We start from the raw sequence: 16551 nt of genomic DNA, 5'->3' as shown, positions 1-16551 counted from the left end.
TGTGGATGGGGGAAGGCTCTTGTTACCCCTGCTTGTGCTTTGTCAAGTCCAGTGTTTTCCTGCCCCCGCTCTGCTGTCGTGCCTCTGACGAGACCTGCTCCACCTGGGTCCCTGCATCCCCCATCTGTGCTGTCTCTGGAGAACCCGTAGAGCATTTTAACTGTCTGAGTGATGTTGGTTATGCCGATTGTTATTTTCATTTCTATAATGTTACCCTGGTTGACTCTACCTCTTACTAACCTCTGGTTATTGTTTTCGCCTTTTCTGTTCTTTTGCTAACAAAGTTGCGTTGACCAAAGCTGACCTGCAAGGTAGAGAAGGTTCTTGCTCCCATTACCACTTTGGACTGAAAGATACCCTGTGTCACCCTTGGTATCTTTTCTTTAAGGGCCTTCAAGCTGTCACACCTCTTGGACAGCATCCGTTTGGGGGAGGGGGCTGAACCCTGTGTTCTTCAGAAACAGTGGCGGGAAACCCAGATCAGTGAATGCAAAATAACAAATGTGAAGACCTTTGAGGGATGGGACTATGATTCCATTTTTGGGGGGACTAAAGAGGTTTGATAGCATCCTTTACTGTGACTCCTCAGAAGCATATCAGTCCATTTCTGGATATGGTTCATACCTCTCCATATAGTTGCCATGGATGGGTTGGCTCTTTTTAATTTATTCACCACAGAGGAAGGCAATACTTGGAAAGAGAAAAAGAAAAAAAAAAAAAAGGTCACTTGGGTTCTTAATTTATTATTTTCTGGGTCAGGGAGGTCATTCCTCAGGACTTTGGAGTGCTTGGGCCTTATGAATGAGAAGGCCATTTTCTCTTAACTCATTTTAGAGAAAGATTTTTAGGCATTTGGGAGATATTAATGTCATTAAGACATTCTAGAGATTTATGTTTCCTATCGGGGATTTTAGTTGAGCACTTTAATTTCCTGTTTTGTGATCTAAAGGAAAAAGTACTCTTGGGGAAGAAGAGGATCTGTCAGTTTTATCCTGAATACCCTTTAAAATGCCTGCATGTTAGATGTTAGTGAATATCTACCACAGACACTGCTCCTTCTACCATCCAAAGAGGCACCATCCAAAGTCCGTCATGGGCCACTGGTCTTATTCTTTCAGGCCACTTGACTCAGAATAGCAAATCAGGAAGGCATTTTGGGCATCTTTTGGCTGATAGTTCAGTAGAGGATTGAGCTTCAGATGGCTTCTGGAGTTTGCAACCAGCAAAAATTGTTAAAAGCGGTTAAGAGCAGGGTAGCTTTAAAAAACACTACTTTTCCTCTAAAAAATCATTTATTTTGCTGCGACTTGCTATATGCCATGTGGGTGACCAATACAAGTGTCCATGTCTTGGGTGGGCATCAACTACATGAAGTCTCTCTCTAGCCATTTTCCTGTAACTTTTTTCTCCATCCCTTCTTAGCAGATTCACATATATGCTGATGTATAATAAAATTAATGAAAAGAACAGACACTGGATTAGTATTTTGAAGTCCAAGTTAGCTGTACAATGGCTTTGAATTTCTTTCTTTCTTTTTTTTTTTTTTTTTTGCTTTCAATTTCAAAGAATGTAAGGGGCCTTTCAGCAATACTGAAGGCTGTTGTTTTTCAGAAACTGCTCAATTGTCAAAATAGGGCTACTGCATGTCACTCTGTAACTGGAGGGGGGATGGGGGCAGGATTTGATCTACAAGAAGAGACAACCCAAGGATATCAAAGCTTGTTGTGATCAGATTTATGATCTGATCAGAGCGTGACATCTCCTCCCAGATTTTATTCTTCATGGTAAGAACTAGGTAGATTTTGAATCCCCAGAACCTAGCATGGGACTTTTTACATAGGGGCTCCCCATGCAGCAAAATGATCTTAAAGTTATCATCCAAAAGAAAGATGGTTTGTAGGAATCATACAAAGTACTGGTTGATTTCTATGCCTCTTGTAAATTATTGACCAGGTATAGTACAGATTTAGGAACATAATAGTTTGGAATATCCTAACTTTGCCATTTATAGTATCAACCAAGTCACCAGTATGATCTTTGTGTTATTATTGCCTTGACCCAAACTCTCTTCCATTCTTGTAATGACTAGAGAGTCTCTTTGTGGCAGGAGCTGTTATTCTTGGTAATTATTTTGGGTCATCTTTTTCTCCATATTGTGGCAAAAGACCTTTAGGGTGCAAATTCCTTTACTTTTTATTCTCCTGACATTAGGGTTTGGACCATTACTCATGCTGGCTTTTTCAGCTATAACCTGTGGGCACAGATATTACAAATTACCATGAAGTGTGAAGGGCAGTAAAAACATATGACAAAGAAATGAGACAGTTCGAAATGTAAAGGTAAATGGTATTCAGAAAGAACTATAATAGTGGGGTCTAGGAAGTGGCCTGATGAGTCTGGACAAGTCAACAGCTTGAGTCCTATCATTGTGTTAGGGGTATGGTGCTGTTTTTTTTTTTAATATGGTATGTATGTATTTAAGCTTCTCCAGTGATTGTGTTATTCAGTTTTAATGGGAACTCAGCCATTCCTATGTGTCAGGCACTCAGCAAGGCACTGGGATTACAGGTGTGATACTGTCTGACCACACATGAGTTGGCAGGGGATTAGCCAGAACGGACAACGCAGGGTGAGCACTGCTTTTCTAGAATGGAGAAGGAGCACGCGGGGTGAGCGGGGAGGAGGGCTGCTGGACTGTGCAGGGTGGTCATGGTAGGTGCTCAGGTGATATATCTCAAGCAGAGTTTGAGCTGAGTTGGAAGGGCAACATATACCTGAGGTACATGAGAGGTGGAAGCACATTTGCGAGCTTGGCCAGTCTGAGGACCGACACGAAGCTCCGGTTGGTTGAAGTAACGTGCATATGGGGATGTGATCAAAGATGAAGCTGGGAGGTGTAGGATGGAGGCTGGCGATGATGGTGTGTTCCTGTGAGGAGTTGGGCATTTCCCTGAGGGCACTGTGAGGAGCACAGAGACTTGGTCAGCTTCTCATTTTATGAAGATCACTCTGACACAGGGTGGAGAATGGAAAGAAAGGACGGGAACTGGAAACAGAGAGCAGCATTAGGAGGGAAGTAGCATATTCCAAGGTTGAGGGAAGAGGCTTGAACCTGACACCTGCTCTTTTAGGTGGCTAAGGAGGTAAACATGTCTCCTTCCCAGATGAGACCTCTGAGGAATGAGAAGGAAAAGGAGCTTTTTCTCCTGATGGTTTCCCTTCTACTTCACCTGTGTTACTCTGTTTCATATATCAGATACATTTACACATGATGACGAAAGGTGTCAAGGAAGAACTTCACTAATGGCCCTGGGTCAGGCCAGACTTCGCATCCTTCCAGGTTAGGAGAGGGAGTAGGAGCTCCATTGAGGCACACAGGGTGGGGGGGGGGGGCATGTTACATTGCTGAGAAGTACAGTCCCTTGAATCTCGGGGTCCCTTGAAGGGAGGGACAATATTTAGGGACCTTCTGGAAGTAATTTTTGAATTCCTTGTTATTGTAAGAGGGGTATTCCTGGAAGGAGCCCCTAAAAAGCTGTCTAATAAGAAAGGAGCTTACGACTATCAGAGAAACATTAAATTTGACCTGTTGAGAATGAAACAGATGAGTTATAAACTATAAGAAATAAAAGGATAGCTTTTGATTGGGTCAGGTGATTAATAAGAATATGTTCTTCCCACTTTCCACTGTAATTCCCCTTAACACGTTCTATCTCTGGAGTTGAGTGGCTCTTTTTTTAGAAATGCAATTTGTTCTTCTGCCCACCCAGATGGTGGGCAGGTGGAGTGGGGTGGGGGTGGGGGCGGGAAACCAAGGATTGATTAGAGCTGGTTCCAAATGCTTTGTATCTTGAGGAAGTCAGTGAATGTATTGGGTTTGGATGCCTTAAAAACCCGAAGATCCTTTCAAGTAGTTTTAGATGAGAGTTGCCATCAAACTTCTAAGGGGAATTTTCATTCTGCAACTGTTTTTTACTGTGAAGAATATAGTTTTCCACTTAATTTTCTCCAAAGCTAAGGGCTTTATCATATTCTCCATTATATTTTATGGAAAAAAAAAAAAAGTGTAGCATTTGACCTAATAGAAATCAGTCCCTCAGAAATGATTTGCATTATGGGACATAATGAGAGATAGGAATTAAACAGAACTTCTCCCAAAGGTTCTTGCCTTTTGCCCCTCAGCATTGTATGACAGAGGCTTCTTACAAAAAAGCTGTGTAATTGTGACTGCCTTAATGTATCTTGTTTCTGGACTCCTGGCCAACTATACACCCACCTAAAATAGAGAGAACTTGATTTTCCTCTCCAACAGAGTTGATAATACCCTTTATTGAGGGTTTACTTAGTGTAGGCACAGGCTAAGGACTTGGTATATTGTGTCTCCATCAGGATCATGACCTTGCGACCTCAAGATGACTTTATGGGCTTTACATATATTATCTCATTTAATCCTCACATCATGTTAGGTAGCAACAATTTCCATCCCCATTATACAGATGGGAAAACTCAGGTTCAGAGAATTTAAGTGGCTAGCCCAGGGTCACATTGCTAGTAATTGATAAAGCTGAGTTTTAAAGCCTATGCCCTCTCTCTACTGGGCCATGTGGTGCGAGTCTGGACTTGTCTGTTTCCAAAGCAGAGGCACTACCCAGGTGACCAGAGTGTATCTGAGAACGTCCTCTAGCTGGCTTTATGGTAGATGGTGTTTATGTCAATATGATTTCACTAAGTTCTAGATGATAGTTGCACAATGTTCTTTAAAACAGAACTATTTTTAAATTAGCTGTGTTTTCATTGAGCTTGCCCTTTGAAACGTCTTTTCTCTCTTTTTAAAAATGCCCTCTGCTACCCCAACAGACCACTATGTCAGTGCTGAAAAGGAAGGAAAATCAGAATATGAGGCCTCAGGTTGCATTTTTCTGAGGTAGCATTGACTTTCTGATGTGCTGTTCGTGATTTTAGAAAGAAGAAATGATCTAATCATTTGACTTTATGACCCGGGCACTCTCTGAAAATAGGTGGGTTGAGCAAGAAGGCTTCATGATGCTGGTCTTTCTCTCTCCTTCACCAGTCCCCCAACAGGGAGAGGCATAGGTGCTACCCCTCCATTGTCATGCAAGTGTCCCGTGTGTAAATTGCTTTACTCACAAGGTGTGCATACCTTGCCCTTCATGGACCATCAAGAGCAGTGCTGTACTAGAGCTGGTACCAGCACAGGAGTTTTCAGGAATTTTGCAAGCTGGTTGACATCACGTAGCTTATAATAGCTTGAAATTGGCCATGGTGGGAGTATTTTACACTATTGAAATCAGGTTAGAGAAATGCTACAGATCAGGGTTTTTTGCTGTTGTTGTTCTGGTTGTTAAATATTTACCTTCAGGGAGCTGATCAAAGGCCATTGGAGATAAAGACCTCATGAGGGCATCTTAGTTTCCACCAATTCCCATGCCCATCTTGACTCATTTTATACTCAGTATATGAGAGGGCTGGAGGGATCGAGGAGAATAGAAGTGTTATTGAAACTGCCCCAGTGTCTCCAGAATGTTGGATTTTATTATTATTTCACTCATCATCCTAACCAAGTGACTTTTTTGAACCTTCATTTGAGAAGAGGAAACCATAAACACCTGAGCATGCTTGCTAAGGGCAGTGTTGATGCCTTTCTGAGCATTAGGAAGACATAGATCTTTCCTTCAAGACAAAGAAGTAAGATCTTGGGAATACAGCTGCTCTTAGGTCTTTCTGCCATTGAAATATTTTTTTTAAAGATTTTATGTATTTTATTTGAGAGAGAATGAGCGCGCACATGCATCAGTTGGAGGGAGGGGCAGAGGGAGAGGGAGAGAGAATCTCTGGCTGACTCCTCACTGAGCAGGGAGCCAAGCCAGACATGGGGCTCGATCTCAGGACTCCTGAGATCATGACCTGAGCTGATACCAAGAGTGGGACCTTTAAGCCCCTGAGCCACCCAGGCACCCCTCCCAATGAAATTTTATAATAATATTTAGGACCCTGTTCTCTGGGCTTGCTTAATCTTCTGTAAAGTGGGAACTAGAGCATTCACTTCTCAGGTGGCTCTATAGGAAGGATGCTTGACACATTTAAGGATCATTGCTTTCTTATTTTAAAATTACAAAGAAGTGAATTGGGTTTCTGTCAATTAAGGGGGATGAATCTTATGTTATCTGTAAATGACAGACAGGTCCTCTAGAAAAACCAGGAGGACCCAATGCTGTGAATGTAGAGTTACTCTGAGAGAGTAACTCTACAGCAAAGAGGGATCTTTGCTTCAGGGACCAAGCCATATAATTAAGTAGGCTATCCCTAAGGGCACAGACACCACCCCTGAAGCCTCAACACTTCAGTCCTTCTCTTTTAGCAGTGGAGACTACAGATGGCTCGGGAAGCTGGTAAGAGTCTTGCATACATATATGCACATATACATATATCTGTATGTATTCATCTTCCTTTTTCTATTTTTTTCCTTCCTTCCTGCTCCATGACTGCTCACTCCTTCTTCCGCTGTGAAACAATGTAAATTTTAAAATGTGAAAATGGAAAGGTTTATACACTTATCAGGAGCGGAGAATCAAGTTGCAGGTGGCAGAGAAGAGCTCCCTGGACAGTCCATGGCAGCCCTCATAAGGCTCCTCCCGTGGTAGCTGTGCTTTGTGAGGGGTGGAGAAACCGTTTGGCTGGCACAGAGGTCTGCTGTGATGATGCTTCCACATTCAGCGTTCACGCATGGATTCTGAAAACTTTGACAAACACCTCATGCTTTGCAATTAAAGATGATGAGTATTATTAAGCCAGCCTTGCCTGGTGCCTACCACTGGGCTGCCAGCCTTGATCCGTTAGGATAAATGGATGTAAGGCATCAGAACAGATGTACCACCCTCTAGGCTCCCCGGGTCACCAAGCCCACCACCCCAATATGACCAAGACCAGCTGGTGGTGGTTTAGCAACATTTATTATAAATCGGGATGTTTGAGGCATAGGTTTGGTTGAGTCCTACTTGGGCAATAACAGAGGGAAAATACACTCTAATAGAAGTGTTCTTTCCTTCAGGCAGCACTTCTGTCTCAAGGACCTGCAAGTCATAAAAGACAGTCTGTCAACTTTTGATTTTCTAGACCATGAAGAGGAGTTGACTGAATCTGTTTGCATGTACCGCAGAGGTGGATTTTAGCAGTAACAGGCAGGAAATGACTGTCTGGGACAGAAACAAAAACAAAAACAAAAACAATCCCCAATTCAAGCGGAGTGATGGGGAATTTGTGGCAGCCATCAGAGGTATCATCTGAAAAAGAAAAGACACAACGTGATGCTTTTCTTTGAATGAAAAACAGAGCAGGGAGTTAGAAACTCAAGTACCACCATCTCTGAGGACTTGTTGAGTCTTACACACTTCTGTTGCCTTGTCACTTCCCCTGCTAGACAAAAAGAGTCACCATCTTGTCTCAAACGACTATGTGGCTATTTTAGTGAGGATTGGTTACATGTCAAATGCAAAAGTCGTACACACGATCTTTATACAAGCGTTTCCGAAAGGTTTATTGCAGTTTTAAGCTATTAATAATTTTGAAAACATTCTAAATATATTATTCTAAAGGTTTATGTTATCTTAGAATTTTTGCAATTTTAGTTTGATTTGGAAGAATGTTTTAGACAAAAGTATTTTTAAGTTCTTAGGAGTGCCTTATATTTATAAATATTTGATACAGATTTTTGTTCTGGTATTATACGTAATTGGATAAAACTCGATCTTCCTGTTAATTTTTTATTGAATTTTGAATTGAAATGGCCTTTGAATTTTTTCCTTGAAAAAAACCCCACACATTTTTACATTAAAAAGTCATCTTTCTCTGGTTATAGATTAGAGAGACCTTAAGTTTCTCTTGCTAAGCCAATGGTAACACACACACACACACACACACACACACACACACACACATACACTCTCACACATTCACTGTATGGCTTACGTATATCCATAGAGGTTAGGTGGCTCAGCTGTTGAGTTAGCAAGCTTGGGTTTGAGATCTCACCCTACTACTTGTTACGGAGTTATCACCTAACTCCGTGACTCAGTTTCCTTCTCTGAAATCCTTGCCTTCCAGCTTGATCACCAGTCAAAAAATTCCTTTATCTTTGAAGTTCTGGATTATTTTGAAGTTCTTCCTTGAGAAAATTATTCCTGTTTTCTGATTCTTTAATACTTTTAATTATCATTGCTTCATCATGTGTTTGTGAAGATTAATTGAGTTAATATCTGAAATGCACTTAGTACAGTGTCTGGCATATGATAAGTGCTATGTAAAACCCTTGTTTTGTTATTGTTATATCCTTTTTGTACAGGATCATTTTATATCAATGAGGAACATTTAAAAGCATTGTTGAAGATTTTCTTTATCAGAGCAGTTGGCATGTTTCTCTAATTTCTTTCTCTCTCTAATTTTGGAGACACTGCTATCTATGAGAAATAGATACAAATATAAAATATAATCTGTTCAGGAAAGGATGTACTTAAGTAGTCTGAAGTAAGAACAGGAGCTTATATTATCATCTAGAAAGTTTTTTAGACTCTAGTTCAAACTCTTATTCATTCAACAGTTCATACCTGTCCCTGGACATTGGGGACACAAAAGAGTCCTTGTCTCAATATCTGGTAAGATTGAATTAGTCTAATAATTAAATTAGGGGAGGAAATGTGGCCAATTAAATCCCACCACCACCACTACCTCTCCCCCCAAAAAGTGATTCCAAGTAGAATATTGCTTGTATGAAGTGATATTGGTGAATTTTATGGATAAATTGTTAGTTTGGAAAACCACTTGGCTGTAAGTCATAAAAGAATGATTCATTTGTTTTTCTTTTGAATGTGAGCAGGCCTCAGAACCACGCAGAGGGCTTGTCACAACTCAGATTCCTGAGACCTGCCCCCAGCCAGTAGGTCTGGGCGGAGCCTGAAAACGCACATTTGTCAGGAGCTCCCAGGTGATGCAGGGGCTGCTGACTGGGGACCCACCCTGTGAGCACCACTGGGGTAGGGAGGGAGTGAAAGATGAAGAGATGGCTGGAGCACTGTGGGCTGGGGGCCAATAGTGGGAAGTGAGGCTGGAGGAGGGGGCAGGGACCCTAGGATCTCAGCCTCAATGGCAAGTGCAAGTTTAGTCTCAGGTCAATGAGGAGTCATTGCAGGTTCTTCCAGCCCTCCCTCACTGCAACCGCTCTTGTTCTGAGGCGATTACGACATAGTCTTTGTAGTCTTTGAGGATTATCTGATTCTGCATGGCACTCGCCCCCTAATGCATGTGCAACAAATGCCGTGGAATTTGAAAATACCCTGTAATTCCCTCTGTTTTAGAGTCCTGACCAACCTTTGATGAATAGGACAAATCGCTCACTTTGCGCAGCACAGATAGTCACCCATGCTCAGGTTTTGACAGTAGGAGACACAGGCACACCAAGGGGCTACATTTGAGATCAGCTCAACATTGACTGAAACACATTCTCTGTATCTGGCACTTTACACTTAACCCAGCAAGGATATAATCAAAGCACATTATGATTTCTAGCAGCAGGCAGCATTCAATCTTTTGGGGACAAATACTAAAAAAACATATGAAACTAGAGGATTATATAAGCAGAAGACAGCACAGTGTGTAATAAAGTGTTAAATTGAGTATTATCATATGGTAAATGTTAATGACGCAGATAATAAGGGCCATGGCCACTAAGAAGTTGGAGAATTGTTCAAAGTTACTAGGGAATGTTTTATACCGGGGAGGCCTTTGAGCCGGTCCTTGGAAAATGGTGAAAATTTGGCTAGAGGGGAAGGGAAAAGATGGAAAAGCCTTTGTCTTCAGATTCAATCAACATTCAAGGAATTACTGTGTTTTCCCAAAGTTTTTGCTGTTCTACTGCCTTTCAAAGGAAAGCCTTCCATGTGTTTCTGATTCTTGAGTACAATTGAATTACTAGTCCATTGTCTGGTAAGAGCTGTTTGGTCGGGGAGCCCTGTGGACTTCTCAGAAACTTTTTTCCTTTGAGAGAAGCTGTCCTGATTTGCCATTGTTAATGAAACTTGTACAACACAATGCTCAAGTTCAAGACCTACTGAGAACATGACCATGAACCTCATTTCATCTCCACATGGGGGAACCACATGGCATATAGAAGCTGTGGAGACCCAGCACCATTGCTGCTCCCCCGGTGGTAGTAATTGTCTCGAACTTTCTTATGTCATATCCTAATAGCTTTGTATTAGGAGTCACCGTCTGTATTGCTTCTACCCCTCATGAATAAATACAAAATGTCTCGCCACCCACAACACAAACCCTTTGTAGTCATGTATCTCTTTTGAACATGCATCCTTAGGACTCTGCATGTATTCATTTCAATATTCTGTGCCTATATGAGGCTTTTCTTTGGAAACGGTGAAATAACGCACTTATTGCAATGGATATATTTTTACCCTGTCAAGTGCTGTTTTGCATCAGATCCTGAGTAATATATCTGATGAGTCAAAGGGCTTGCCTCGTTTGCTGATTCTCTTGGGAGTTATCCTGAATATCAAGATAGTTCCTGTTAGCTCAGATAATTTCAAAGGTCCAGGTTTATCTTTAATAAAGATAAGGTTTAAGGCAGAAAATAGAAATGAAAAAGAGAGAATGGTTAAAGAGAGAACTCAGGCCGACCTATGAGAGATTTTAATGACAATCTGTAAGGTAGAGATCACAAAACTTTATCAATTGCTTACTCATCTCCAGAAAAGTTTTTGAGAATGCCCCCCAAATAAATGTAATTATTTATATATCAGATACATGTACCGTTGTGCTTGTATATTAGTTATTTATGAAAGACACACAAAAATAGAAATAATAAAGAAAAAAATTTAAATGAATGTAATTTCTAATATTTTCTTCCTATCCCTCAAATAATCCTCGTTTGCATCCTCTGGCATATGGACGCTGCTTTTGAATATACCCTTCTGTAAACCGATAGCACCAGCACATGGTGCAATATACTGGTTCTCAAACTTGCATCCCAGTTTCCTGGAAACTTGTGAAAACACACATTTATACCTCTTTCTGAAGTTTCTAATTCAGTAGGTCTGGGGCCCCATCATTTGCATTTCTGACAACTTCCAGGTGATGTTGGTCTGAGAACTAACACTTTAAGAACCACTGATGTAGTTAAGAGCTTGGGTCTCAGAGGTAGTTTACCTAAGTTAGATATCAGAGTCCTTCCATTACCAAATGTGTGACCTTGGGTAAATTATTTTACTAGTATGAACTTACTTTTTTTTCTTTTTCTTTTAATCTGTTAAATGGGTGATCATAATTATTTACCTCTTAGTGTCACTGGAGAGCATAATGAGATAATGTAGACAAAGTGCTTAGTACCCAGTACTTACCACCTACAAAACACCAAGACATGTTGGCTGCTATATGCTTCTCTTCCTCCTCTTCATATCATCAAACATCTTTTTAATGTCATAAAGTAAACTTTAGGGACTTTTATACCTTAAGTCATAAGAATCATGGGAATAAATTCTTTTGCTTTACCATTATACATTTAGAAAGACCATATTCCAAATGAAGTGTCTTTCTAGTTGGATGGTAGAGGTGAAGCTCTTTTGCAAAGTCTGCCTTAGAGAGAACAATGTGTTCAGCCCTCTCCCTTCTGTGTGTAACTATTGATAGTTTGTGGCTAAGTGTGTATTTCTGTAATCTTTTGTATATACTGATTCTTGTTGCATGATCTAGAATTGACATTTTTGGCAGTTGTGTTTTTGAATGTTTTGGGGCATGGGAGTAGCAAAGTTGAGTGCTTGCTTTGAACTTGATTGATTGTTAACACTTCTCTCCTTTTTTCTTCTCTCCCCCTCTTCCTATAAATTACTAGGACCAAGTACTACCTGCCAGGAAGATTCATGTGCCAACCAGGGGGTCTGCATGCAGCAGTGGGAAGGCTTCACTTGTGACTGCTCCATGACGTCATATTCTGGAAACCAGTGCAATGATCGTGAGTACAACCTTTTCCATACTTGGGAGTTTTATCAGTGTTTAGAGGTTTGGAGAAACCTTAAGGGACATTATAAAAGGATGGCTCTTCTGAAAGACTTGTAAGCAATTTCCTCCTCCAGAAACTTGGAAAATAAGGGACTGGTGCTTTTAATGGAAGAGCAAAGAGACATTTCTTGCTCAACATTACTAGATGTTTTCCCATTTGCTTACTCCCTATGTTTTTTCTTTAGATTAGATTGCCTGTGGCTGAGAATCAAAAACAAAACAAAACAAAACAAAACAAAACAAAACAAAAAAACCCAGTTCAAGCAATATTTTTGTTCTAAGGAGTACAGTTTTCCCTTAGTTAAGTCATCTGGGTAACAACTTTGAGACGCTCCCATTTGCATTGTCTAGAATTTAGAGGTTATTTAAGGAATGTAACTATTTTCTCAAAATTCTGAGTTTAGAGAACTTCTTAGATCTTCCAAACGATGAAGGCATTCAGAGTTTATTATTTTTTCCAACTAGAAATGTTTAAAGCATTCTCAGGGGTTTTTCAAATGTTGGGAATTCCCTCTGGCTAAGTTTATTGATATCTATTTGGTTTGTATGTACATGGTCGTTCTGTTTATATATGCATTTCTATTTTGTACGTATATTTGTATGTATATATCTGCATATTTGGTTCATATTGGAAGAGAGCCAGTTGTTATCTTTGTCCACCAGCAATACTTCTATCAGCCAATTTAATTCTAGAAGACTGGTTTCAGGGAGGTGATTCTAGAGATGATGGTGGAGATACTTCAGTTCTGTTGAAATCTACAACCCATGTCTCCCCTTCTTCTCGTGTTACTTTCCTAACATGGCTATTTTTAAAGATGAGCCAACACCTGAATTTTCTGAATACCTCTATTACAAAGAGATTTGTTGAAAGCCCTGACGTAGTGGATCCTGCTGATCTGATTTTCTAAATGGTAGGAGTTTATTTTACAATCTGAACTCGTAGTTAGTTGGTCTCTTGGTTTTATGAAAAGATGCATAGTGTTTTTCTGAGCAGATACTAAAGTCACATTGTGGTTGCCTAAGCGGGAGCAGGCACTGATTACAATGCTGTCTCTATCGTGTTTTCTTGGTTTTTCTTGAATCCTTATCCTTATTTCTCAACTTTTTTTTTCATGTGCATAGTTGCCCCTTATTCTGTTTCTCATTTTTCTCCTAGCTTTTTGTCTCTGTGTGCTCTATGTGTCTCTTAAGATCTATCTGGAGAAACAAGTGGGGACTCTATCAGTGTAGAGAGAAACATCTTTGATTCTCATTGATCTAATGTAAGCAGTGCCTCTAGGTCTGTAACATAAAGGACACAGTATCTGCAGAAAGTTTTGGCATCAGGTTGTTCTTTCCAAGTACTTGGTATTATTGAAAGTCTTGTTTCCACATTTATGAGTTGTAAATACTGTTTCACTCTGAAATAGGCAGCTATGGACCCATCCAGAATATCTGGGCAATTGTGCTATATGCTCTCTATTTTCCCTCCACTTTGTCTGCATAGGACTCATTAGGAAAGCTTTTTATCTTAAATGGTGGCATAATGCTTCTTTATCCTCTGTATCATAAATACCTACCCCTCCTGGTAGAAAATGGTCAGGACGAGACTGCACACAGAAAACGCAGAAAGGTAAGTTACTCTAACTACGGTGAATAGCACGGTCTTCAGAAGGTATGTATACATTTTTCTCTCATTGACAAGTTCCTTTCGGCCACCCAGTCCTAGGCATCGTTTTCTGCTAAAAATCAACCAGGATTCTTTCTGGCTTTCTATGATTTTTTTCTAACTTGTCAAGAGCAGATGGTGTCTCAGTCCAGAATGAAGACTGTTGCATTATCTGACTCGAACAATTTGTCAATATATAATGAAGTACTAGAATGGATTGGGAAATGTCAACTTTCTTTTGTGACAGTACCATGTCATCCTTCAAAGATGTTTCTGAGATATCCAGGCCTGGGTAATGCATTCTGGTTTTATTCTGTAAACAATGCAGATGAGGGTTTTATGGCAGAAGACCTCTGAGGCCAAGTTATTAAAAGAGTCTACTTGCCTCAACTCCTGTTGGAAAGCAGACCAGGCTTGTGTGATTAGACGGCTATATGGAAATGTGAGCAAATACATTTTAATTGCAGAATGTATGGAATATATAGAGTTCAGATAGATATAACTGTCATATGCAGATATATGCTTTTAATGAAACCAACTGCATATATCAGAATGTTAGGTTGCTTAAAATTGTACACTAGTTGCCTCTGAATCCAATGATCAACATTGAAAGTATTGAGGGAACTTTTGGAATTAGCATCAGTGCCAGTTTGTTCCACCTAAAAAATCAGCCTTACATCTACATCATAGATCGTAAATGTCTGTATCAACCTTGACCTTTAGAGTTGTAATTTGGTACTTTATCTCACAAACATCTTCAAAATTAAGTTACCTATTTTATTTTCTCTGGGCATATGTTAGCAAATTCTTGGTAGCCTAGCTTGCATCAGGAGATGAGCCTTCACCTTCAGTGTCACCAGCAGATTCAGACAAAGCTCGTGCTTATCGTTGGCAAAGGCCATGGGGAAAATTGCAAAGAAAGGGGAACAGATACAATAAGTGAATGGAAGAGGAAAGGTGATGAAGAAGAAATAATGGAGAGAAAACCAGGGCTGAGTCTTATACGGAAGAACACAGAGGCCATTAGTAATTGCTTTGGTAGCATGCCTTCCACAGGTGGCCTGCCTTTGACATGGTAATTGGCATGTCAAGGAAATCCGGCCTTTACCTGAATTTTAGGAATAGTGTATTCTAAAGAATGTTGCATATATCTAAAATACATTGTATTTCTTACAATGCTCTCATAGGAACCTATGGTTGGTGGAGGATTCTATCTAATGGCAACAGATGTTCTGTTGGGGGGCTGGAGGGGAAGGTTTGGATCTCTCATTTTCCATGAGCTATTTCTCAGGACAGCAGATCATCTCAGTTAATGGAAATGAAAAAAAAATCACAATTTCTTACTGCACATCCAAGAATAGAAACTCGTTTAATAGGAAAGTGCTAGGTTTTGATATTTTTCAAAATAAAGGTTTCAGTTCAGTTCATCATGTATAGAAAAGTTACTTATATCTGGGCATGATTTGCAAGTTTCTAAAGAAATGTTTGCATTTTAGGGGTCTCCACATTTTTCCTAGCATTAGTTCCTTCATTCATGACCTTTGATTTTTCTTGCCTGTTTGCCCAATTGGGTGTTTGCTTGATGATTTTGAGGTGCTGTCACATAGATAACCATGAGTAGAGTTTATGTTTAGAAACTATATCTCATTTAGTATGAGTAGACCAAGCATGGATGGGTTTGACTTTATTCCATCATTTTCTATGAGTGCATGGTGGATTGATGGAGGCAGTGGGGTGAATTTCAGGTTTAGTCTTATAAAGATAGCCATGCAAAGCTGATACAGTGATTGTGAAGGTATGGCATGTATTCTCTGTGGCTGGTTATCTTGTGTAAGAATGACTCTCTTGTATTAGAGAAAAAACAAAAGTGATTTGATTGGAAGCCCAGGTATAATTGATTTACTAATTATCTTATGTAGTTTTAAGATAAGATCTTCTACCATTTCATATAATAGCAGATTCACAGGGAGTTTCCTTTAGGTGACTTTTAGGGCTGTTTTGAAGCTCTAATAAACAGAGTCATCCCAGAAGTAATTTTGAGTTCATGTAGGATCCAGTAAGATCTATGGAAGGACACACCAGTAACATTCTCCAAAGAAAATCTTCAGTTCTTCTGAAAAATTCTAAACAGAGAGGGCTGACTTCTCAGATGGTGCATACTACCTGAGTGCCAACTTAATGATGGGGCTACATTTTAAGAAGAACAAAAGAAAGGGAACCTTACAAAGGTTCTTATAGGGATATTCTTTTTGGATATTGGGTTCCTACTGGTATTTAAAATCAGGACCGAGAGCCTGAGAGATTTCAATATGTTGTAGGCATCATGCCATCAGGCAAATCCAGAATCCCTTTCCTGTGATGTGGGGAGGGCGGCCTATTGTTGAGTTCCTCTCTCCACAACACCATACAGTGTTGCACAAAATCCAACTCACTTGCACGTACCCACACATACACAAAAGCATTGTCATTTCTGGGGACTTTGTGAAAATAGCGATTTTAAATACCTTACATCAATCCTTAACCACCATAGTTACCTTTGAGTGTGTTTATGACAACTGTTTTGAGTTGTGTACAATTTTGGGGGTCTCATTATTGCTCCTGTGCCATAAAGAATTGAATGTGGAACAGTGAGTGGCGCGTGAGTGCTTAAAGCACAGCAAGTCACTGGATTTAGATATCAGGTGTTTATAATGGCTTTGTGGGAAGAACAGAAGGAAATAAATGTGGGTCCTCAGCCCATCCTCAGCAGCCAGCGACCTGCACTACATCGTTAGTCCTACATTGCGGGCTACTTGTTGGAGAAATTGCTAGGTTCACACTGGCAT

The 16551-nt window shown here is 40.2% G+C and overlaps 1 protein-coding gene across 9 annotated transcripts in view; it reads left to right on the top strand.

Moving 5' to 3' along the window:
• NRXN3 (neurexin 3) overlaps nucleotides 1–16551 on the top strand; it is a 1474839-nt gene that overhangs the window by 672019 nt on the left and 786269 nt on the right. For 7 of the 9 annotated variants that reach the window (XM_028123318.2, XM_028123231.2, XM_088025020.1 and 4 more), the window contains one exon: nucleotides 11912–12031. In XM_028123318.2, coding sequence (XP_027979119.1) covers nucleotides 11912–12031 — 120 coding nt within the window. Of the gene's footprint in view, nucleotides 1–284; nucleotides 312–11911; nucleotides 12032–16551 lie in introns of all 9 variants that reach the window. The other 2 variants (XM_088025019.1, XM_088025017.1) reach the window with 1 other exon arrangement.

This window comes from Eumetopias jubatus, unplaced genomic scaffold, assembly GCF_037043125.1.
Source record: "Eumetopias jubatus isolate StellerSeaLion01/CBP00866 unplaced genomic scaffold, mEumJub1_p1.0 scaffold_7, whole genome shotgun sequence".
Lineage (NCBI taxonomy): Eukaryota > Metazoa > Chordata > Mammalia > Carnivora > Otariidae > Eumetopias > Eumetopias jubatus.
The sequence above is the reverse complement of the archived record's forward strand: the minus strand, read 5'-3'. Positions and strand labels throughout refer to the sequence as shown.